The sequence below is a fragment of the Schistocerca piceifrons genome, chromosome 3 (assembly GCF_021461385.2).
Source record: "Schistocerca piceifrons isolate TAMUIC-IGC-003096 chromosome 3, iqSchPice1.1, whole genome shotgun sequence".
Lineage (NCBI taxonomy): Eukaryota > Metazoa > Arthropoda > Insecta > Orthoptera > Acrididae > Schistocerca > Schistocerca piceifrons.
Window position 1 is genome coordinate 747,452,480 of NC_060140.1, and position 25,130 is coordinate 747,477,609.

General features: G+C 43.8%; 1 protein-coding gene across 1 annotated transcript; it reads left to right on the forward strand.

The window, feature by feature from the left end:
* Positions 1–2,676: 2,676 nt before the first annotated feature.
* Positions 2,677–24,834, forward strand: LOC124789032. Its single transcript, XM_047256321.1, has 2 exons — positions 2,677–3,919; positions 24,764–24,834. The coding sequence occupies exons 1-2, from the start codon at positions 2,677–2,679 to the stop codon at positions 24,832–24,834; spliced, it is 1,314 nt and encodes a 437-aa protein (XP_047112277.1).
* Positions 24,835–25,130: the final 296 nt, after the last annotated feature.

Below are 25,130 nucleotides of genomic sequence, written 5' to 3' on the forward strand. Positions count from 1 at the left end.
CATTATTCCTAGCTGTCAGTTACAATAATTTTCGGTGGAATTGATCGAAGAGTATGGAGAGTTAATATACTACTGCGTAGTACGATTCTTATGTCAAGGGGCACGCCTGGAACGGTTTTTCGATTTAAAAATCGCTATTATTGAATTCATGAAGAACAAAGGAGTGCAGATATGGAAATTAGAATATCCAGAACGGATGCTAATTAGGCATTTTCAGTGGACTTGACTGCACACGGCCCACAGTAAGACATTCCAAAGTGGCAATAACCTCTTTCCGACTCGAATGCGATGCATTTGATACGAAAACCACTTTTTAGAATTGACACATTCTGACAAGCACAATCCCGTTTCCTAGGCTCACTGCCATTAAAGATAACTGTAGATTTGAAAAATTCATTGTGTCCTTGAAAGAATTGCAAGGATCATTTCCTAAACGTTTCGTGGACACTGCTAATTTTACGTCTGTTCTCGAGCTGTTTTCGGAACCGTTTGCCGTTTCAGTTGAAAGTACCCTTGGGCATGTACTGATTCCCGTTCTAATGACAAATTCTTTTACATTAAAACTGTCCAGGGTGTCTACATTACTTTCCTCAAGCAGAGTTTCCGTCTCCAGAAAGAGGTTCCAAAAGTGCTAACATATTTAATCGACATATCTGTGTGAAAGTCCTTTTTCCGATTATGAAACTAAGTCATGATTACGTAGCAACTTGGGTGTGAAAACCTGTGAAATTGTTTGTGTCTGTTCATATGTGGACAGTTTGTACCAGATAAAAAAATCTATTTCGTCTTCAGTGCGCCAAAAGTAATTAAATAATACCAATTTTTTGTGATCTATGCTGTTGAGAAATGTGAAATACAAAACCAAGTCGTATGGAGTGCGACTCCACTTTCATTTAAATGTGTCGCATTCACAGTTTCCCCCTCTCTTCCCTGCCTCGTATTCAGACAGCGTGGCGTGGCGGTGGGGGAAGTGTGCAGTGAGGCTGAGCACTGTAGCACTCGTGCCAGGGCATGGCTCGCAAGCCGAATTCTTGGCCGCCCCTGCCTTAGTCTGACCCCAATACACTGTTCATTCCATTCAACAGTGCCTGCAGTTCTTCCTTACTTTCACTGAGGACAGTAAAGACATCAGCGATTCTTATCACTGACGTCCTTTCGCCCTGAATTTGAATCCAACTCCTGAACTTTCCTTTTAATTCCGCCTTTGCTTTCTTGGTGTAAAGGTTGAACAGTAGAAGACACAGACTGCATCTGAGCATGTCTCTCCTTATCCTTCATTCTTATTATTTCTTCTTGGTTTCGGTACTTCTCCATAGCTTCTACCTGTTTTTCTGAGGATTTCAAATATCTTGCACCATTTTAGGTTGTAGAAATTTTTTTAGAGGTAGATAAATCCTATGGAGTTATCTAGAGTTCTATTAAGTCATGTGTTCGTCATCAAGCGAAACGTCACATATAACAGAACCTCAATGTTTTGTATATTATTCTTCTCAGCAACTTGGACACACGAGCTATTAAACCTATTGTGTAATAGGTTTTGCTTACCTACCTACGATATCTTCGGGTCTGTGTACAGTATATGATAATCTTCCGAAAATCTGATGGTATGTCTCCAGCCTTACAGACTCTACAATTCAACTTGAGAAATCGTTTAGTTGGCACTTCCTCATGATTTATCACTGCTAGCTTGTTTTTTCGCAGGCGTTCCAAAGTTCTTACAAACTCTGGCTCTAATATTTCACACATACGTCTTCCAAATCGATATCTACCGCTTCATTTTTCACTCAGCGGACAGTTCTTTCCCCCCGCAGAGGCCCTCATGTGCTCTTTCCACTTACGTAATATCTCCTCTACGTTTAATAGCGTAAATACCTTTTGCACTTTAAATATTACCGTCTTACAATCCAATATCTGGCTTCGAAATTTCTGTCTCACCAAGAAATAATTCAGCCGGTATCTTCCCGTGTCTTCAGGCCTTGTCAAATATACCTTTCCCTCTTTTGTGGAGCTGTAATCCACCTTAAAGAAATTCACGCAAATGGCAATTTCTCCTGTCATTTTCTCTAAAGACCAACGGCGATGGGATAAGGACGATGGTAGCAGGCTCCGAGTGAGGCTGGAAGCTACTAGTCTGGACCTGCACACTGGCGGCAGGTGTGTGATGGTCGCCTTCCTGAGAACCCGTGTGACTACTCGGGAATCCGGTCCTGCATCTGCGACTAGGCAGGCCTATTTAGGATGACCGCTGCCCACCCTGAATGGGGAAGGCCCTAGAAAATGTGGGCTAAACATCGGAAGTCACACTTGAACCGGGCTGGGAATCCGCACCCAGTAGGTCACTCCTTATACTGCGGACGTAAACAAAAGAAGAATGAAATGATTATGACAATAGGGACATGGAATGTCAGGACCCTCCTGGACGTGAACAATTATAGACCAGAGAGAAGAACCGATCTTACCACCCAAGAACTAGCCCGTCTAGATATAGACATAGCTGCCTTGAGTGAGACAAGACTCTCAGGTGAGGGACACATTAGTGAGGTACGTTCAGGGTGCACCATCTTCTGGAAGGGAAAGGATGCAGGAGAACCACGCATCCATGGTGCAGGATTTGCCGTAAAAACGAAAATAGTGAAAGATCTTCGACTTACACCTGTCTCAATTAATGAAAGACTGATGACTCTTAGAGTACCCATTGGTTCAGACAGATTCATCACCTTCGTCTCTGCATATGCTCCTACTTTAGACAGTGATGAAGACACAAAGAATCAGTTCTACCACCAACTGAACAGTACTCTCTCTAAAATACCCATTCAAGATAAATTAATTTTACTTGGTGATTTCAATGCCAGAGTGGGAAGGGACAACCGTTTTTGGAGAGATGTCATGGGTAAACAAGGGGTGGGAAACTGCGATGCAAATGGGTTACTACTTCTTGGTCTATGTGCTGAGCACGAGCTTTTCATCTCCAATACCCAATTCCGTTTGCGTAACCGCTATAAGACCGCATGGATGCACCCACGCTCCAAACATTGGCATCTTATAGACTACGTTATTACGCGACAGCGTGACAAGAAACACATTCTCATCACGAAAGCAGCACCAAACATCGATGAGTGCTGGACGGACCATAGACTTTTAGTCAGCCGTTTGAGAGTACCAAAGTATCGCAAGCCACGATCCCACTTTTCAAACCCACCACGCAGAAAATTCAACATAAGCAACCTGAACAACAAAAACGTTCGCTCACACTTCCAAGACATACTGTCTGAACAACTTAACAAAGCTCCAGCAACCACAGATGACGTCGAACAAGAATGGACCACATTAAAGAACATCATCAAAGAAACTGCTGAGAATGTTGTTGGTTGTAGTGCACGGAAAAGAAGTGACTGGTTTGATGACAACCACGGAGAAATCCAAGCCATCATCAATGCAAAGCGGGATGCTTACCTATCCCTTGCTCAAGATCCATCCTGCGCAGAAAAGAAAGCACACTTTCAAGAACTCAAGCAGAAATGTCAAAGTGAAATACGAGTAATCAAGAACAAATGGTGGCAACAGAAAGCCACAGAACTCCAAAATCTTTCTGATGCAAGGAACCTGCGTGGCTTTTACGCTGGTATTAAAGAGCTGTATGGACCTACCCGCTCCTCATCAGGAGCACTGAAAGCTGCTGACAACTCCACCATTCTTACTGAAAGTCAGGACATCTTAAATCGTTGGAAAGAGCACTTCAGCTCACTGTTAAACAGCCCTTCTACTGCCGCTGGAGATTTTCTCAAAAATGTCCCACAGCACCCTCCAAAACCCTGGCTGGCTGATCCTCCAACTTTTCAAGAATTTTGCAAGGCACTCAAGAGTGTGAAACCTGGGAAGGCTCCTGGACCTGACAGCATCCCGATGGAGCTTATTGAGGGTGGCGGCTTGCCTCTAAAAACTAGACTCTTCTCACTTATTATATTAATGTGGGAAACCCGCAAGGTACCAGCTGACTTGAAGAACTCCACAATTGTCACCATCTTCAAAAAGGGCGACAGAAGCGTCTGTGGTAACTACCGGGGAATACCTCTACTCTCTGTCACTCGAAAAATTTTTGCAAGAATCCTTTTAAATCGCCTCCAGACACTTTCAGAGACTATACTACCTGAGTCTCAATACGGGTTTCGACCTTCAAGAGGGACAATTGACATGATCTTCTGTGCACGACAACTACAGGAGAAGTGCAGAGAACAGCAAAAGCCTTTACTACTTGTTTTCTACGATCTAGAAAAGGCCTTTGATACAGTTCCCAGAGAAGCCATGTGGATGGTCTTAAAACGCTTCGGCTGCCCTGAACATTTTGTTGACCTGATTGAAGCTCTCCACGTTGATATGACTGGACAGGTCCTCTGCCAGAATGAAATGACTGGTGAATTCCCAATAACAAGTGGGCTTAAACAAGGATGCGTTCTTGCACCTACATTATTTGCATTGTATCTGGCAGCTATGCTTTACGAGACAACCGTAAACAATGCAGGAATAGAACTAAAGTACAGTTTTGATGGAGGATTATTCAACCAGTCCAGACTCCATTCAAAAAGGTTCACCAGTACCACTCGTGTGACAGAGCTGCAGTATGCTGATGACAATGCCTCTCCAGCTCATTCACCTGCAGAGTTGCAGCTGTCAGTTGATTCCTTCAGCAGGGCGTACGAACGATTTGGTCTCTCCATCAATATTCCAAAGACAAAGGTGATGGCGCAGCCAACTCCTGGCTCCTCCGTTCCTGACTTCAGCATATCCATCTATGATACACTCTTGGAACAAGTGGACCATTTCCTCTACCTGGGAAGCATTTTGTCATCCACCTGCTCATCTGGAAAAGATGTGGAGAATAGATTACGTGCTGCACATGTAGCATTTGGTCGTCTTACAAAGCGTGTCTTCCTGAATAAAGACCTAACACTGTACACCAAACTGATGGTGTACAAAGCTGTAATCATTTCCACCCTGCTATATGGTTGCGAAACCTGGACGTTATATCGCTGCGATCTGAAGAAACTAGAACGCTTCAACCAACAGAAGCTAAGATATATCATGAACCTGAAATGGGATGACTTCATATCCAACACGGCTGTTCTAGAGAAAGCAAAAATGCATAGCATGGAAGCTCTTATCATTGGGCATCAACTCAGATGGGTCGGACATGTCCAGCGGATGAAAACTGACAGACTTCCACGCCAAATGCTGTACAGCGAAGTGAGCACAGGTAAAAGGCCACGAGGTGCCCCTCTCAAACGTTATAAGGATCAGTACAAGAAAAATCTGAAAAACTTGAACATCGATCCGAGTAACTGGTCCACAATAGCAGAAGACCGAAGTCGCTGGCGCTCAGTTACCTCAAATGCTCTTCAAAACTTTGAGCTGGAACGTCGAAGAATGGAGAATGACAAACGCCAGAGACGTAAACTCCTCCAGGCTCAGCCACGTCCTCCACCTTCCATCAGCTGTAATGTCTGTGGCCGCCTGTTCCACGCTAGGATTGGATTACTAAGCCATCAACGACACTTCCACGCCTGAACCGTGACAAAGGAAATCTCAGGAGAGAAATGAAAACTCGGATACGAGTATCAGCCGACGACGACGACGACGGAGTGTGTATTTATTACTTGCTGAATTTTTTGCAGAACTCAGGCAGTCTTTCTCTTTTCTCGTTCCTACTACCGAGACTATCTTTTCCCTTAACACAGACTCCTTTCCCCTACTAAACAGTTCTTGTCCACAATAATTATTAGTCATCTCCCATTATATACTGAGTTACCTGCTCACTTTCCTCACACATTCTCTGTATCTCTCCATTTTCTGCTTATGGCAGAATAAATACGTGAGCCATTGTTGTTGTTGTTTTCCTGTCGAGAATGAGATTAACCTATAATCGTCTGACTATAAATGCTAATCTCCACTTTAATGTACAGGTTTTCGTTACCTTACCCACCCTTATTCTCTGCTCATTACCGCCCCTTCAGTGTTTAGGGAAGGTAGAATGTTTCCCTGCCCTTGGGCAAGAGATGCCCTTAATTCCTATCCGTTCCTTCGCCCTCTCTGACAGTACCGTTAGCAGGGAGTGGTTCTCTGTACTGGAAGTCTTCGTACGTCATTTCTGTTAAATTTATATAAAATCTTACCAGTGGCTGTAATGGAAACCAGGACGTAACTGACTGTTACTCAAAGACGTTACCGCTAGGCAATTCTTACTCTTATCTATCAAAAATTATTGCTTCCTCTTTGTTTACACTTGGTGTTTACTGTTATATTATATCCCTTATGACATTCTTAAATATATTTTCTGAAAGCCTCTCGTAAACATATGTATTGAAATCAACAAATTCTCTACTGCTTCAAGGACCTGTATCGCCGGTTACTCGCAGATTTATTGTAGTCTTTCATAAACTGTCGTATCTCCTCTAACACTTTTCTTCTTTTGGTCGTCATGATCGCTGCTTTTTCACAGTCATACTGTCATTATTACTCATACATTGGTGCCTATGTTTAAATTTTTCTAAGTGTTTACTCATTTTGAGTTACTTAAACGAATGAATCCAGAATTGTGCAAAACACTTACAACCTAGTTTTGTACTATCCAGTGGTCACTAGTAGTTCTAAATTGGTCTAAGACTGATAGATTCTTTGCATTATTTGTGTTGTATAGAACAAGCCCTTATTTCTAATCCGTATGGTTCTTTCCAAGCCCACATATAGTTGGTTTTTGGAGAGTGAATGTATTGATTCGTTGTGTTCTTCTGAGCAATTTCATTAGCATCCCTACTCTATGACTCCTGTTAATGAACTCGAAACTTACTATACAAGTGCCATTTTCCAACTCAGTTTGTACGTTTTTTTAATAATTAAAACTAGTCTCTATTATTCTGTAGGGTAGAGTGATTTACCATTGCATAACAATGTTTCGAAACTCCAAATAAAATCTTAAATTAAATTTTCCCTGAGACATTTAAGTGTCTAATTTATCTACGAAAAGATTGGAAGCTGAAGAAATGAATCAAAATTTGTGTTGCTGCCGGGACTTGAACACGGGTCTTTTTGCTTATCACAGCATTATGGTTAACATACCTGCACGAACTCCCGAAATTTGTGTTCGGGAAGGTAACTGACATGGGTAGTTCGTGTAGCGATGTTGATCATAATGTTGTGGTGGTGTAATCGTCAGAATATCTGCCTAGTAAGCAAAAAGAGCCAGATTCGAGTCAGCCGGCACGGTAGCTCAGCGTGATCGGTCATAGAGCTGGTTGGTCTCTGTAATAAAAAAAAACTGAATGGAAGGATCAACAAAAAGAACTTGAACGGATGGCATGTGACGTCCGCCTCGAACATATGCAACGAGCAGTCTGGAACAAAATAAGTGAAAACTAAAAAAAGTCCTAGCTGCAGCACGAATTTTGATTCACTTCTTCAGCTTCCACCGTTATCCAAATAAAATATTTACCCTCTTCATCAGACTGTGGCGAGATTGTGAAATAAATGTGTACAATTTTCAAGGAATATCGGGTATTTATTTTTTAAAACCATTCTTGCTTCTCTGAGCTTTTTTTAAAACCTATTTCTTGTTTTAATCTGCATTTTAATAATACAGTACAATCCTAAGTATCCTTGTAGTTGCACAAGTCTGTAACGGAGCACATGGCATGTCTGCAGCTATATTTGGTCTTATTTCTGTCTGTCTCTGTACCTCTGTACAACCGATTGTATTTACTTAAATTGAATTTTCTGTACGCGCCCTAAAGCTAGTTCATTACTGTATTTGTACACCTGGTTATTCAAGAAATTCATATAGTAGCGCAACACATAACACCTGATAACAGAATAAAATAAAACTTCAAAGTAACGTACAATAAATAAAATCCTATTAGGTTATCGAGCTAGAAAAGAAAAAAATATACACTCAACCTAATTTATTGTAATTGGGACATTGTCTTCTTGTCATACAAAGTCTTAAAAAATTTAAACAATATGGAAACATGGCGTTATCGTCTGACAGACAGTCTGTTATGATACAGAAGTTCCTTACCGGAATAGACGAACAGCTGTGTACGCAGGTTACAAACTCTTAAAAAACGTATATTTTCCAAATTGTATTTTACGATGCGAGGATTATGGTGATATTAGAGAGACACTGGTGTTTCAGTTTGCTTAGCCTTCTGCGCGAAGCTAAATACTGATCGCGAACCACTCACAGCAAAAAATATGACTTTCACGCCTGAAAAAAAAGTGAAGCACCCAGAAAAAATGGCCGAATGTCAAAGTCACTTCTTACACATACACACCATCGGTAGGTATGTAAATGATTAGAGCTGCAATTCTCTGTGACAAGTGAACTGCCACAAGAGTACTTTGGTACTGTTTAGTGTTGTTACTACAGCTGGAAGGATATATAAGGGACGTGAAGAGCATCAGATGTTGCATGATCACTGTGAAAGACGCGGGAATGCCGTGAGTCAGAGTTACCAACACCTGACAGAGTTTGGAAGAGACCTCATTTGACCCTCTGGTCGAATCGTGCAGTATCCAGATCTGTGAGGCATTAGGATGTGACAGTGATCCTATCTTGGACTGAGGAAGGCATAATCGTCCTCAAGTTTCTGGTCGACCACCCCCTCCGACCATCACAAGGGAGAGTCTGCGTATTGTTTACTAAGGACACTGTGACGCTTTCACATCTGGGATTGCCATCAGAGAGCAAGTAATGGAATATTGGAACTTTCTGCGTCATTCCGCACCATTGGTCGATAAATAGCATCACGCCTTAAGGAATTACCGTCCCATTAGCAGATTGCCTTTGACACCACAATAAAAACGGCCATGACGGGAAAGTATGAACTACGTACAGCGGTGAATCACGGTTCTGCAGTATTCCGGATAACCAAAGTCGGCGAAAATGGCGGCGAAGTGGGGAGAGATTCCTGCCACGGAGCACCAGTAGCCGAATGTCTCCTGGTCGCAACATTCAAACGCCCACGGCTCCGCTCGTACCGCGGCGACAGAGAGAAGTGGGGCAGTGGCTAGCACACTGGACTCGCATTCGGGAGGACGACGGTTCAATCCCGCGTCGGGCCATCCTGATTTAGGTTTTCCGTGATTTCCCTAAATCGCTTCCTTTGAGAGGGCACGGCCGACTTCCTTCCCCGTCCTTCCCTAATCCGATGAGACCGATGACCTCGCTGTCTGGTCTCCTTCCCCAAACAACCAACCAATCGTACCGCGGCCGGCAGGGCGAGGAAGCCACAGGGAGACGGGCAGAAGGCGCTCGCAGCTAGAACCGGGTGCGCAGGTCGACAGTACATTATGCTTCCGCGCAAGTAATCCTCCGCGAAGCGAGAATTTAAGCCCTCGCTGAAGCAGCAGATAGCAGTGACGTCGCCTCTCCGCTGCTGATCATCACCAGAGTCGCCGCCGCAGCAGCTGTCGCCGTCCAGTCCACCGTTCACCGCCGCTCTTCTGAAAGGATGTAGCGCTACCGGGAACCGCACACTACCAGCTAGGCGGGTCTGGAATAGGATACCATTTCAGACTTAACTTGGCTTCACACGTACTCGTTAAAGAACTTAGCATTCATGATGAATGGACTAGTAGCGTTTCAGAACTTCACTACATAGTCTAGCAAGTGAATTCCTTCTAGGCAAATGGCAAAAATAGCCTTTATGCCAGGTAAGAATTACGGAAGAAGTGTTTGTTCATTTCGTGTTTAATCTGGAAGACTCTCTAAAGTACATTTTAGTTGTTTGTTCAAATAATCAGAATTGTGTGTGTGAGCGTGTGTGTGTCTTGTGTTGGAAATAAAATTCGAATGCTTTGGACTGGCGTGATGGTGTGGAAGGCCATCGTGTAGGACTTTCATGTCCCAGATGGTTTTGATTGAGGCAAGTCTGACGGCTCAAAGGTACGTCACGGACATTCTGTGTCCTTATGTGCTACCTCGCATGCGACAGTACTGTGGTGTCCTTTTACCACGAGACAATGCTAATCTAGACGTGGCACGTGTCTCCATGAACTGCCTGTATGATGAGGTACACCCGTGGCCAACAAGATCCCCAGATCGCTGCGCGGGATTAGCCGAGCGGTCCGAGGCGCTGCATTCATGGACTGTTCGGCTGATCCCGGCGGAGGTTCGAGTCCTCCCTTGCGCATGGGTGTGTGTGTTTGTCCTTAGGATAATTTAGGCTAAGTAGTGTGTAAGCGTAGGGACTGATGACCTTAGCAGTTAAGTCCCATAAGATTTCACACACATTTTAACATCCCCAGATCTGTCGCCGATAAAATTTGTGTGGAATCTGTTCAGACGTCAATATCAAGGACCTCTTGACTAAGAGAGGATACGAGGGCTTCATGACATCGTTCTCAATCGAATCACTGCATGCATCCAGGGCAGAGAGGCCGTGACTTGGTACTAATGAGTGCCCTCATACTGCTAAGTACTTCGTAAATTTTCTCCATTCCATAAACACCGAAAGGAAATCCCATATCCTCTTGACCCGTGAAGTTTCATCTTCCCCTTCTGTGTTTTTCGCTCTATTTGTTAGATAGGGTAAACTACTTTCTGATTTAGAGCTGCATGAACAGAACGGGGTGTTTCTAACGGTTCTAGGTTCAAGGCGCTTCAGTCCGGAACCGCGCGACTGCTACAGTCGCTGGTTCGAAACCTGCCTCGGGCATGGATGTGTGTGATGTCCTTAGGTTAGTTAGGTTTAAGTAGTTCTAAGTTCTAGGGGACTGATGACCTCAGATGTTAAGTCCCATAGTGCTCAGAGTGATTTTTTGTTTCTAACGCTATCATGTGAAGGAGACTGGGGGATTTTTCGTGATGAATGCCATTATTATTTAACTCGGTAATTAGAGACGTAACGCGGACGGATCTGTAGCGGCTACTGTATACTGGCTGAAAAGTCGCGTTTCTTCCGGACAGTAGGCAATAATCAGACACTATTAAAGGTATGAAGTGGTCATAAGACATAACATTACAACATAGTAAGAACATAATATAATAAAAAGTGAAAAAACAGCTCCAACAAGTATTTGTAGCATCTACTATTCTAATTTTCTCTGAAATGTTCGTAGTTCACGTTCTGCTTCCAAATACGTTGGGAAAATACTTCGTAATATTTAAATTTAGTAACTCTGAGCACTATGGGACTTAACGTCTGAGGTCATCAGTCCCCTAGAACTTAGAACTACTTAAACCTAACTAACCTAAGGACATCACACACATCCATGCCCGTGGCAGGATTCGAACCTGCGACCGTAGAGACCGCGCGGTTACAGACTGTAGCGATTAGAACCGCTCGGCAAATTTAGTAGCATCTGTAATGTTGCGTTACAGGTGACTGCTGAAGATTAGATGAGTAGATTGGATAAGTAATGAGGATAAACGGAATAAAATTGAGAAGAAAAGAAATTTATGACACAAGTTGACAAAAAGAAGCGATCGACCGTTAGCACATTCTGAGGTATCAAGGAGTCGAGTTTCGTAATGGAGATACGTTCGTGTGTATGTGTGTGTGTGTGTGTGTGTGTGTGTGTGTGTGTGTGTGTGCGTGTGTGTGTGTGTGTGTGTGTGTGTGTGGTGGGGATGGGGTTTAGAGGTACACCAAGGCTTGATTACAGTAAACATGTTCAAATAGATGTGGAGGTTTTCAAAGAGATGGAGAGGTTTTCACAGGATGGACTGTCGGGGGGAAAGATCTGTATGAAACCAGTTAGGGGACTGAAAACCATAACAATCAGCTGTAGTGCGCTAGCACAGCGACATAATGTGGATGTGTTGTACCATTTCTTTATTTGATCCAAGACGATGGGTACAGTCGGTTAAAGGTGTAATGCAGCGATAGGTGCACACAGGCTGTTACAGTGTCTTGTCTGCAGGTTATATCTCCGCAGTGTGGTAACTTTCGCAGACTCACCAGCGCCATCGACTCAGTACTGTAGGAAATAACTTTGGACCCTGCATTCACTAACTAAAGGCGTAGACAGAAGGCGACGGGAATGCACACCTGGAGGCGAATGAAACTTCTCGCTGGCAGCAGCCGTTATGTCTGCCTTAAAAAGAAAAAAAAAAAAGAAGAAATGTGCCTTGGATCCTCCCAGGCACTGGCACGGAGCATAAACACGGCAAGAATTGCCACAGAGAGGCGTGTGAACCTAAAGAACTGTAGAAGATGTCAGCCTGCTTAAAAAAAATTATTGGACAATAAGGAGGTTGCTTAGAAATCACGAATGCTGGCAGATTCTTAGACGAAGCACAAACATGAGACTGTCTAGGCCTCACGCAAAGATAGCCGCTACAAAGAAGTGTTGTGTAACTGCTTTCACGATGACTAACGAACGCAAAAAAAAACTTTGTAACAATATGCTAGCAATGCTGGGAACAGCCTTGACAGTGAAAACGCGAGAAAGATACCAATTCTCGAATCGCACGCCGGACCACGTAAGACAGAAAAGTTCCAACCTGCGCTGGGAGCCGTCTCACTAGACGGCGGTCAGTCATTGGGCGACATAACAAATTTAGTCCGCCTATGACAAAGCCGGAGGAGGAACATTTCGAGAGGTCGTGGAGCTTGTGAGAGTGATGAGAAGTGAAGTGAGAGTCGGCGAGACAGCGCGGAAGCGAGGGGACATGTGGGCTCTTCCGTCTATCGCCTACATCTGCCTCCAGACACGAGGGTATCGCAGCTTCGACCACGCAACACTCGGTGACCTGTCAACACGGATACCATTGCGGGCGCCCTCGCTGCACAGCCCTGAGACACAGGGGAGGGCAGCCGACTCGCCACCCGCTGCAGTCATGGACTGTGCGGCTGGTCCCGTCGGAGGTTCGAGTCCTCCCTCGGGCATGGGTGTGTGTGTTTGGCCTTAGGATAATTTAGGTTAAGTGGTGTGTAAGCGTAGGGACTGATGACCTTACCAGTTAAGTCCCATGAGATTTCACACACATTTGAACATTTTTGACTCGCCACCACACAGCTCCGAGGCGACGCGCCGCCCCGACCCAGCGCGTGAGCCCGCCGATACCACACGGCACACGGTGAGATGATTCATACCCTGCTCATTTTCCTTACTAACTGAATCGTGTCAATACCCAGTCAAATCGGCCTTGAGATTTACAATTTTTATGTGTATGTTTGTAAAATTTTCATGTTTTATTCATCTAAACAGTCTGTTAAATTCTTTTTCAGTCCCTTAATCTCATAATCTTTTGCTTTTTGGATTCACTAATTATTGATGTCATTTAACTATGGCCTTCCAATGTGAGGCAATATAATTAGTAATCTGCGTGTCATTTTATGAAAGCGGTCAAAGAATACTCGAGTCATCACAATAGCAAGAAATGAAAAGGAATATTGAAAATGGGTTAGGGGTAGCCCGGTGCTGGAAGATAGCCCACTACTCTCGAATCACTCAACGAAGGCCGCCAGTCGGTTCTTGGGTCACCATCAACAGTGTCACACGTGCACACCTATATGTCACGGTTGGAGATTCCGTATTTAATCCTGGTCATTGGCGTTAAGTCTTCTTCCGCTGCTGCCAAATTCTGCCAATAAAAACATATTCCACCACCTCGGTTCGAATCGACTACTTCCGAATTGAGCGCCACCGTATACATAAGTGCACTTTAGCGACGTCGGCTACAAGCTGACAGTTTGATGCCACTAGCGCATTCTGCTCATCGAATTCAATTCCTTACCTCGCCATCTCGGGTGAAAAATCAGATGGTCGACGGGACTCGAAACCCCGGACGTACATGCCAGTAGCAAGACACCAAATCCGCTATATCAGGGAAATGGCCAAAAAAAAAAAAAAAAATGGTTCAAATGTTTATGAGCACTATGGGACTTAAGATCAGAGGTCATCAGTCCCCTAGAACTTAGATCTACTTACACCTAACTAACCTAAGCACGTCACACACATCCATGCCCGAGGCAGGATTCGAACCTGCGACCGTAGCAGTCGCGCGGTTCCGGACTGACACGCCTAGAACCGCTCCACCACCACGGCCGGTGGAAATGGCAAAGTGTGGTCAGACAGTTTCGGTGGTGGCATGAGACTAGGAAAATAATCTCACAGCATCGTTCGCGGCAAATGTTAGGTCAGAATTAAGACGAAGCTACGTATTACATATTTGTCTCCGAAGGATTTGCGGTAGTTCCACGAAGACGAGGTAGCATATAAAGATGGTCCCCTGTGTGGCAAGCCTGTGGTCTGGCTGTTAGCCTTTCTAAATGGTTCAAATGGCTCTGAACACTATGGGACTCAACATCTGAGGTCATCAGTCCCCTAGAACAGAGAACCACTTAAACCTAACTAACCTAAGGCCATCACACACATCCATGCCCGAGGCAGGATTCGAACCTGCGACCGTAGCGGTCGCACGGTTCCAGACTGAAACGTCTAGAACCGCTCGGCCACTGCGGCCGGCTTAGCCTTTCTGCAGCCTTTCTTAGGCGCGTCACTTTGAGAGGGAGGATGGCGAGCACGTTATCCCGCCCGCCTTTTAGCCCTGGGGAAGATCCCCGGTATTCATTTGCCAGCTGGCTGAGTGGGCCTGCAGTCGTCTTAGAGGAACTGGATTGCCTTTGCCTCTACCTGGAGTATAAAGCAGGACTTCCAGGGTGGGACAATAGTTCTCTAACTGCCCGACCGCTTTCAAAAGTGATTTTTAATTTCCGTTTCATTTGACTGTCTAGTTACACTACCTGACATCACTAGAGATTAAATAATTCTTCCAAGTGCAACTAGACTGCGCTGTCATCAAATTCGTCCATTTACTCGCTATGTATTATATGCAAATGAAGCGAAAATGGTGTTACGTTTGTATGTGTTCTTTACGGCCGCTCCCCAGCTTGGAGAGTTCTTACACATTTTGCAAAAAATTATTCTCTGTTTCGATGATCTGCTTGTATCTGCTCCCAAAATATTTCAGTTCAGAGCCACAAAAAACCAAACACGTAAGGCGGACAGATGTAGAGACCGACATCATGTAACAGGACTAAAAATTTCTCTTTTTTACAAAAATACTCAGGTCAGGACTGTGTTCCAGTGCTACGTAGATCAACTCTGAAAGTGTTCCGTATCAAGCGGAAAACAGTGCTCGCTATATTCGCAGTTCGTAAATAACTGCGCCACAGCACGTAAGTGCTTAAATTATGTTGTACATTACACCATCGGCAACCACCACACGCTTTCCTCTCTTCTGTTGTGTGCGAAGCACTTTCTTTTTAAAGAATTCATAGCACCTTTGGTACCTAGTAATATTGATAAATAACGTGTAGACTTCCTGTGATGAATAAAGCTGTTGTAGGCGAGGTTCGGTTGAAATTCGCACGTTCGCTACGTCAGAGTAATAGCTTTTAGTCTGGACAGTGATTCTCTGCCTCGTGATGACTGGGTGTTGTGTGCTGTCCTTAGGTTAGTTAGGTTTAAGTAGTTCTAAGTTCTAGGGGACTGATGACCATAGATGTTAAGTCCGATAGTGCTCAGAGCCATTTTCTGGACAGTGAGTGCGCCGAATCGGCGGAAATTACATACAAAACTTTGACGACCACCACCACTGTCACATGTTCCCTCGCCTACTGGGCGGAAATACGAGTTGAACCAGTCGAAGCCTTACATATAAAATTAACAACCTTAACGGTAGTATACAGGGTGTTACAAAAAGGTACGGCCAAACTTTCAGGAAACATTCCTCACACACAAATAAAGAAAAGATGTTACGTGGACATGTGTCCGGAAACGCTTAATTTCCATGTTAGAGCTCATTTTAGTTTCCTCAGTATGTACTGTACTTCCTCGATTCACCGCCATGATTTCATACGGGATACTCTACCTCTGCTGCTAGAACATGTGCCTTTACAAGTACGACACAACATGTGGTTCATGCACGATGGAGCTCCTGCACATTTCAGTCGAAGTGTTCGTATGCTTCTCAACAACAGATTCGGTTACCGATGGATTGGTAGAGGCGGGCCAATTCCATGGCCTCCACGCTCTCCTGACCTCAACCCTCTTGACTTTCATTTATGGGGGCATTTGAAAGCTCTTGTCTACGCAACCCCGGTACCAAATGTAGAGACTCTTCGTGCTCGTATTGTGGACGGCTGTGATACAATACGCCATTCTCCAGGGCTGCATCAGCGCATCAGGGATTCCATGCGACCGAGGGTAGATGCATGTATCCTCGCTAACGGAGGACATTTTGAACATTTCCTGTAACAAAGTGTTTGAAGTCACGCTGGTACGTTCTGTTGCTGTGTGTTTCCATTCCATGATTAATGTGATTTGAAGAGAAGTAATAAAATGAGCTCTAACATGGAAAGTAAGTGTTTCCGGACTCATGTCCACATAACATATTTTCTTTCTTTGTGTGTGAGGAATGTTTCCTGAAAGTTTGGCCGTACCTTTTTGTAACACCCCGTTTAATACACAGTCGAAGTGATAATACAACAACTGATTATGTAGTGACGATATACTGCACCATGGAAATAAACGCCCTACTGTAAACTATGACGCCTCCTAGCCTTGAAAGGAATTGTCTCCGATGTGTCTCTGTCTCACAGACTTAACATACGACTGAGCGATATCATATCGTAAAAAAGACATGAAACCTCATAATTGGAGTAACTACTCCGCTTAACAAACAACGAAATGCGTTTAAAATCACTTAGAAAATATGTGAGCGCCAAAATCACAATTAAAAGTGCCTAGAATAGCAAAGAAAGCGCCACAGCTCTCGTACAGAAGTGCGTTATGACGACGAAAGAACCATAGAGTGAACATCATCTCGTCGGCGCCAAGATCATTAGAGCCCGACCGTTCTGACAAAACTCAAAAACTACAAAATTTTCAAAAATGAGTCACATATGTATGTGTGTGCTTCTACATGAGACAAATACACATTGAAGAGGCAAAGAAACTGGTACACCTGCCTAATTTCGTGTAGTGACCCCGAGAGCACGCAGAAGTGCCGCAACACGACGTGGCAAGGACTCAACCAACGTCTGTAGTCCTGGAGGGAGCTGACAGCATGAATCCTGCAGGGCTGTCAATAAATCCGTAAGAGTCCCGAGAAGGTGGAGATCTCTTCTGAACATCATGTTGCAAGGGATCCCAGACATGCTCAATAATGTTCACGTCTGGGGAGTTTGGTGGCCAGCGGAAGTGTTTAAACTCAGAAGAGTTTAGCAATTCTGGACGTGTTGGGTGTCGCATTGTCCTGCTGGAATTGCTCAAGTCAGTCGGATGCACAATGGACCCTAATGGATGCGGGTGATCAGGCAAGATGCTTACGTACGTGTCACCCGTCAGAGTCGTATCTAGACGTATCAGGGGTCCCATATTACTCCAACAGCACACGCCCTACACCATTACAGAGCCTCCACCAGCCTGAACAGTCCCCTGCTGACATACAGGGTCCATGGATTCATGAGGTTGTATCCATACCCGTACAGTTCCATCCAATCGATACAATTTGAGCCGTAGTGGCCGAGCGGTTCTGGGCGCTACAGTCTGGAGCCGCGCGACCGCTACGGTCGCAGGTTCGAATCCTGCCTCGGGCATGGATGTGTGTGATGTCCTTAGGTTAGTTTGGTTTAAGAAGTTCTAAGTTCTAGGGGACTTACGACCTCAGCAGTTGAGTCCCATAGTGCTCAGAGCCATTTTGATACAATTTGAAATGAGACTTTTCCGACCAGGCAGCATATTTCCGGTCATCATCAGTCCAATGTCGGTGTTGACGGGCCCAGGCGTGACGTAAAGCTTTGTGTCGTGCAGTCATCAAAAGTACACGAGTGGGCCTTCGGTTCCGAAATCCCATGTCGATGATGTTCCGTTGAATGGTTTGCACGCTAACACCTGTTGATGGAACAGCATTGAAATCTGCAGCAATCCGCGGAAGCGTTGCACTTCTGTCACGTTGAATGATTCTCTTCAGTCGTCGTTGGTCCCGTTCTTATAGGACCTTTTTCCAGCCTCAGCGATGTTGGAAATTTGATGTTTTACTGGATTCCTGATATTCACGGTACACTCGTGAAACGGTCATACGGGAAAATCCCCACTTCATGGCTACCTCGGAGATTCTGTGTCCCATCGCTCTTGCGCTGACCACAACACCACGTTCAAATTCACTTAAATCTTGATAACCTGCCATTGTAGCAGCAGTAACCGATCTAAAAACTGCGTCATACACTTGTTGTATTCTGCCTGTTTATATATCTCTGTATGTGAATCAGCATATCTATAACAGTTTCTTTGGCGCTTCTGTATATTTCCGTACACGGATTTTAAGAAAACTTACGATTTGTCTGTTTAATCTGCGTATACAAATGAAATTTATCTAAACTCGACGTCTACATAAACGAGTTTTGCCGAATGTGAACATCTGCTGCATGTGGTAGACATTTATTGTTAGTCACTACTTCCCAATCTGGGGTAATACTTACATGCCACCTGATAGGGTATATGATACCATTAAAAAGGAACTGGTAAAATATGAAACAATAACCTTGCAGACACGCTATCATGAGGTGCTGAGCCCTTATGGCACCTGTACAGTTTTGGGCAAGAACTGGCTTATGTATGATTTCAAGAACATTGCTAAGAGGATAGGCAAATAAAGGAGAAGCTACTATTTAAAATATCCTAAGCCAGAGCCCTTTATATATACACTACTGGCCATTAAAATTGCTACACCAAGAACAAATGCAGATGATAAACGGGTATTGATTGGACAAATATATTATAAGAACCGACATGTGATTACATTTTCACGCAATTTGGGTGCATAGATCATGAGAAATTAGTACCCATAACAACCACCTCTGGCCGTAATAACGGCCTTGATACGCCTGGGCATTGAGTCAAACAGAGCTTGGATGGCGTGAACAGGTACAGCTGCCCATGCAGCTTCAACACGATACCACAGTTCATCAAGAGTAGTGACTGGCGTATTGTGACGAGCCAGTTGCTCGGCCACCATTGACCAGACGTTTTCAATTTGTGAGAGATCTGGGGAATGTGCTGGCCAGGTCAGCAGTCGAACATTTTCTGTATCCAGAAAGGCCCGTACAGAACCTGCAACATGCGGTCGTGCATTATCCTGCTGAAATGTATGGTTTCGGAGGGATCGAATGCAGGGTAGAGCCACGGGTCGTAACACATCTGAAATGTAACGTCCATTGTTCAAAGTGCCGTCAATGCTAACAAGAGGTGACCGAGACGTGAAACCAATGGCACCCCATATCATCACACCGGGTGATACGCCAGTATGGCGATGACGAATACACGCTTCCAATGTGCGTTCACCGCGATGTCGCCCAACACAGATGCGACCATCATGATACTGTAAACAGAACCTGGACTCATCCGAAAAAATGACGTTTTGCCATTCGTGCACCCAGGTTGTCGTTGAGTACACCATCGCAGGCGCTCCTGTCTGTGATGCAGCGTCAAGCGTAACAGTAGCCATGGTCTCCGAACTGATAGTCCATGCTGCTGCAAGCGTCGACGAACTGTTCGTGCAAGTGGTTGTAGTCTGGCAAACGTCCCCATGTGTTGACTCAGTGATCGAGACGTGGCTGCGCGATCCGTTACAGCCATGCGGATAAGTTGCCTGTCATATCGACTGCTAGTGATACGAGGCCGTTGGGATCCAGCAGGGCGTTCCCTCCTGAACCCCCAGATTCCATATTATGCTAAAGGTCATTGGATCTCGACCAACGCGAGCAGCAATGTCGCGATACGATAAACCGCAATCGTGATAGGCTACAATCGGACCTTTATCGAAGTCGGAAACGTGATGGTACGCATTTCTCCTCCTTACACGAGGCATCACAACGACGTTTCACCAGGCAACGCTGGTCAACTGCTGTTTGTGTATGAGAAATCGGTTGGAAACTTTCCTCAGGTCAGCGCGTTGTAGGTGTCGCCACCGGCGCCAACCTTGTGTGAATGCTCTGAAAAGCTAATCATTTGGATATCATAGCATCTTCTTCCTGTCGGTTAAATTTCGCGTCTGTAGCACGTCATCCTCGTGGTGTAGCAATTTTAACGGCCAGTAGTGTAGTTCAGGACACATGAGCTCGTAATCGCAGAGAAGGGTGAAAAACTGCCATATCATGTATGAAGTTTAAATTTATTACATCTTTACTACTAATTCTTCTAAACACGTTTCACAGACAGCAAATTAGCGTACTACTGGATGTGCCTGCAAAACTTTATCATTCAAATGGCTCTGAGCACTATGGGACTTAACTACTGAGGTCATCAGTCCCCTAGAACTTAGAACTACTTAAACCTAACTAACCTAAGGACGGCGTTCCGTATTACCCTCCTGAACCCACTGATTCCATTTTGTGCTAACAGTCATCGGATCTCGACCAACGCGAGTAGCAATGTCGCGATACGATAAACCGCAATCGCGATAGGCTACAATCCGACCTTTATCAAAGTCGGAAATGTGATGGTACGCATTTCTCCTCCTTACACGAGGCATCACAACAACGTTTCACCAGTCAACGCCGGTCACTGTTGTTTGTGTATGAGAAATCGGTTGGAAACTTTCCTCGTGTCAGCACGTTGTAGGTGTCGCCACCGCCGCCAAGCTTGTGTGAATGCTCTGAAAAGCTAATCATTTGGATATCATAGCATCTTCTTCCTGTCGGTTAAATTTCGCGTTTGTAGCACGTCATCTTCGTGGTGTAGCAATTTTTATGGCCAGTAGTGTATAAACGAAGGTAATACCATGTGCATCGCCGGAACGACCTACTTCCCCCCCCTTCCCTCCCTCCCCACCCCCCCCCTCGAGGTGAACCACCACCCTCGAGGTGAAGAAACAAACGCAGGTAACTTCAAGATCACTGATCAATCAGCTATAATAAAACCTAGAAACCATACGAGTGTCAAAAAAGCTGACGATGTAAAGAAACGAAAGAGTTTTTAGACACATTTTCAGAAGAATCCTGAGAGTTTTACGGGAAGGCCCTAAAGTGTTGTGACGAACATGGCAATGAAAATTATGAAGTACACGAACACTTCTTTTTTTGGTCATCAGTCTTCTGACTTGTTTGATGCGGCCCACCACGAATTCCTCTCCCGTGCCAACCTCCTCATCTCAGAGTAGCACGTGCAACCTACGTCCTCAATTATTTGCTGGATGTATTCTAGTGTCTGTTTTCCTCTACAGTTTTTTACCGCCTACAGCTCCCTCTAGTATCATGGAAGTTGTTACCTGATGTCTTAACACATGTCGAACCATCCTGTCCCTTCTTCTTGTCAGGGTTTTCCATATATTCGTTTCCTCGCAAATTCTCCGGAGAACTTCCCCGTTACTTACCTTATCACTCCACCTAATTTTCAACATTCTTCTACAACTCCACAACTCAAAAACTACGAGTCTCTTCTTTCCTGGTTTTCCCACAGTCCATGTTTCACTACCATACAATGCTGTGCTCCAAACGTACATTCTCAAAAATTTCATCCTCAAATTAAGGCTATGATTAATATTAGTAGACTGCTCTTGGCCAGGAATGCCCTTTTTGCAGAGCTACACTCCTTTTGATGTCCTCCTTGCTCAGACCGTCATGGGTTATTTTGCTGCCTAGATAGCAGAATTCCTTCCTTCATCTACTTCGCGGTCACCAATCATGATGTTAAGTTTCTCGCTGTTCTCATTTCTGCAACATCTCATTATTTTCGTCTTCTTCGATTTTCTCTCAATCCACATTCTGTACTTATTAGGCTGGTCGTTCCATTCAGTAGATACTGTAATTCTTCTTACATGTCATCAGCGATTCTTATCATTGATATCCTTTCACCTTGAACTTTAATACCACTCTTGCACCTTTGTTTTCTTTCCGTAATTGCTTCTTCGATACATAGATTTAACGTCAAGGGCGAAAGACTACATTCCTGTCTAACAGCCTTTTTAATACGAGGACTTCGTTATTGTCTCACACTCTTATTGTTTCTTCTTGGTTCTTGTATAAATTATATACTAGCCGTCTTTCCCTACAGCTTACCCTCTATTTTTCTCAGAATTTCGAACATATTGCACCATTTTAAATTGTCGAACTCTTTTTCCAGGTCGACAGATCCTGTGAACGTGTCTCGATTTTTCTTTAGTCTTGCTTCCATTATTAACTGCAATGTCAGAACTGCCTCTCTGGTGCCTTTCCCATTCCTAAAGGCAAAATTTTCATCATCCAATACAACCACGTTTTTATTTCCCATTATTCCTTATATTATTCTTATCACCAACGTGGATGCATGCGTTGTTGAGTTGATTGTGCGATTATTCGCACACCTGTTGGTTCTTGCTGTCTTTATAATTGTGTGGATGATATTCTTCCTAAAGTTATGGTATATCGCCAGTCTCATACATTCTGCACACCAACGTGAATAATCGTTTTGTTTCTACTTCCCCTAATGATTTTAGAAATTCTTTTGGAATGTTATCCATTCTTTTTACATTATTCGATCGTAGGTCTTCAAAGCTCTTTTAAATTCTGATTGTAATTCTGGATCTCTTATTTCTTCTATATCGAATCATGTTTCTTTTCATCAGACTAGCCTTCCACCTCATACATCTCTTCAATGTACTCTTTCCACCTACCCGCTCCCTACTCTGCATTTAACAGTTGAATTTTCGATGCACTCTTAATGTTACCACCCTTGCTTTTAATTTCACCGAAGGCTGTTTTCACTTTTCTGTATGCTCCGTCAGTCTCTCCCACAACTTTTTTTTTTTTTTTTTTTTTTAGATTTCTTCACATTTTTCCTGCAGCCATTTCGCTTTCGCTTCCCTGTACTTCCTATTAGTTTCATTCCTAAGTGACTTCTATTTCTTTATTCCTGGATTTCCCTGAACATTTTTATACTTCCTTCTTTCATCGATCAGCCGAACTGTTTCTTGTGTTACGCACGGTTTCTTCGGGGTTAACTTCCTGATACGGTACCTATGTTTTTCTTTCCAACTTCGGTGATTGCCCTTTTGCAGAGACGTCCATTCCTCTTCACCGGAATTGCTACTGAGCTATTCCTCATCGCAGTATCTATAGCCGCAGGAGAACTTCAAGCGGATCTCCACATTTCTCTAGTACTTCCGTATCCCACATCTTTGCACATTGGTTTTTCCTGTCTAGTCTCTTAAATTTGAATCTACTCTTCATCGCCATTAAACTGTGATCTGAGTGTGTCTACTCCTGCGAACGCCTTACAGTCCAGTATCTGATTTCGGAATCTCTGCCTGACCATGAAGTAATACAGCTGCAATCTACCGGCGTCTCCCGGCCTTTTCCAAGTACACTTTCTCTTGCGATTCTTAGACAGAGTATTCGCTATTTCTTGCTGCATTTCGTTGCAGAACTCTGTTAGTCTTTCTCCTTTCTCATTCATAGTAAGAAGCCCATATTCTCACGTAACCTTTTCTTCTACTCCTTCCCCTACAACCGCATTCTAGTCCCCCTTGACTGTTAGATTTTCATCTCCATTTATGTACTGAATCACGCGTTCAGTATCCTCATATACTTTCTCCACCTCTTAATCTTCGGTTTGTGACTTTCCCATGTATAGCTGAACTATTGTTGTTGGTGTTGGTTTGCTGTCGATTCTGATGAGAACAAGCCTATCGCTGAACTGTTCACAGTAACTCACTCTCTCCCCTACCTTCCTATTGATAGCGAATCCTATTTACTTTATACTCATCTGACCAGAAATCCTTGTCTTCTTTCCATTTCACTTCACTGACTCCCCCACTATATCTAGACTGAGCCTTAGCATATACCTTTTCAGATTTTCTAGTTTCCCTACCACCTACAGACTTCTGACATTCCACGCCCCCAACTCGTAGAACGTTAGCCTTTCGTTGGTTATTCAGTTTTTTCCCATAGTTACGTCCCCCTTGGCAGTCCCCTCTTGGGGATCGGAATAGGGGCTAGTCCGGAATCTTTTGCCACTGGAGAGATCATCACGACACGTTTTCAGTTACGGGTCATATCTCCTGTTGATGTACAGTATGGGTCTTTAATACAGTGGTTTCCGTTGCGTTATGCATCGTCTTGCTGATTTTTCTGCCTTTATGGGCAGTTTCCCACTTGTTCAGTAGGTTAAAATAAACTAGAACATTAATGCTATAAAATAATTAATCTCTTGATGTTCATTTTCTGGACTGAAATGTCATACAACTATTTTTCTATCGTTCTATAATGTATCCAGAGTTTATATGTGAAATATTATTTTGTAAGATATCAGTAATGTATTCTGTTCAAGTAATTCAATAAAATGTAAATGTGATTCCTGAAAATCTTGTCTTTGTAGATGTTGACTATATTGAAAAGGGTTCTGGGGCGGCCAAGGGGACAGTATAATCCACGTCTTCTTTAAGAGGAGCGTCACAGAAATCGTCTTGAATAGTCTAGTGAAAACACGCGGAACTTAATTCTAGATGTCTGCATGCAATTTTTTAAAACTTGTTTCTTTCATATGTAACACCATCGCAGCGTCTTCACCGCTGCGGCGACACTGAATTAACTGCAACGCTGCAGACTCGATACTGGCCATTGAAACAAATCTTCAGTAATGCGTAACTCCCATAATAATCCTTCTTCGGTCGATACTGTTACCACAACCCTTTCCGGAATTCCTTTTTCCGTGTCTTTAACAAGATTTTCTAATGCGTTTTGCCTAGTAGATTTCCTAATTGTTAAATATTAATTTCGTTGTGCAGATATTACGGCCATCTTGGCAATGAAAATGAGATTTAAGCCACAGTACGGTATGCAGTCCAATGAACATTAATAGTAATAATAAAAATAAAGAGATAAATTCTATATGTATGAACATTAAGACACCGTGAAGCACTGCTAATATGAGTAATATGTGTGAAAGAGAGGTAGACGGCATAGGAAGAAAAGCATAATGGAACAAAAAAATGTAATACAGTAGAAAAATGAAAGCCGCTGTCACCCTGCAAACACAGTAAGTCCGAACACAACAAATTACAAGACGGAGATAAATACGCTGTGCACACAAAGACGAAAGATAAGAATTACGGCCGGGCAGTGTGTTACTTCCACCATAAGCAACAACTTCGT

Coding starts and splice junctions, on each gene's coding strand:
- LOC124789032 (XM_047256321.1), top strand. CDS start 2,677: ATGACTCTTAGAGTACCCATTGGTTCAGACAGATTCATCACCTTCGTC. Junction 3,920..24,763: donor CCCGATGGAGCTTATTGAGG/GTGGCGGCTTGC, acceptor TTCGTTGTGCAG/ATATTACGGCCATCTTGGCA.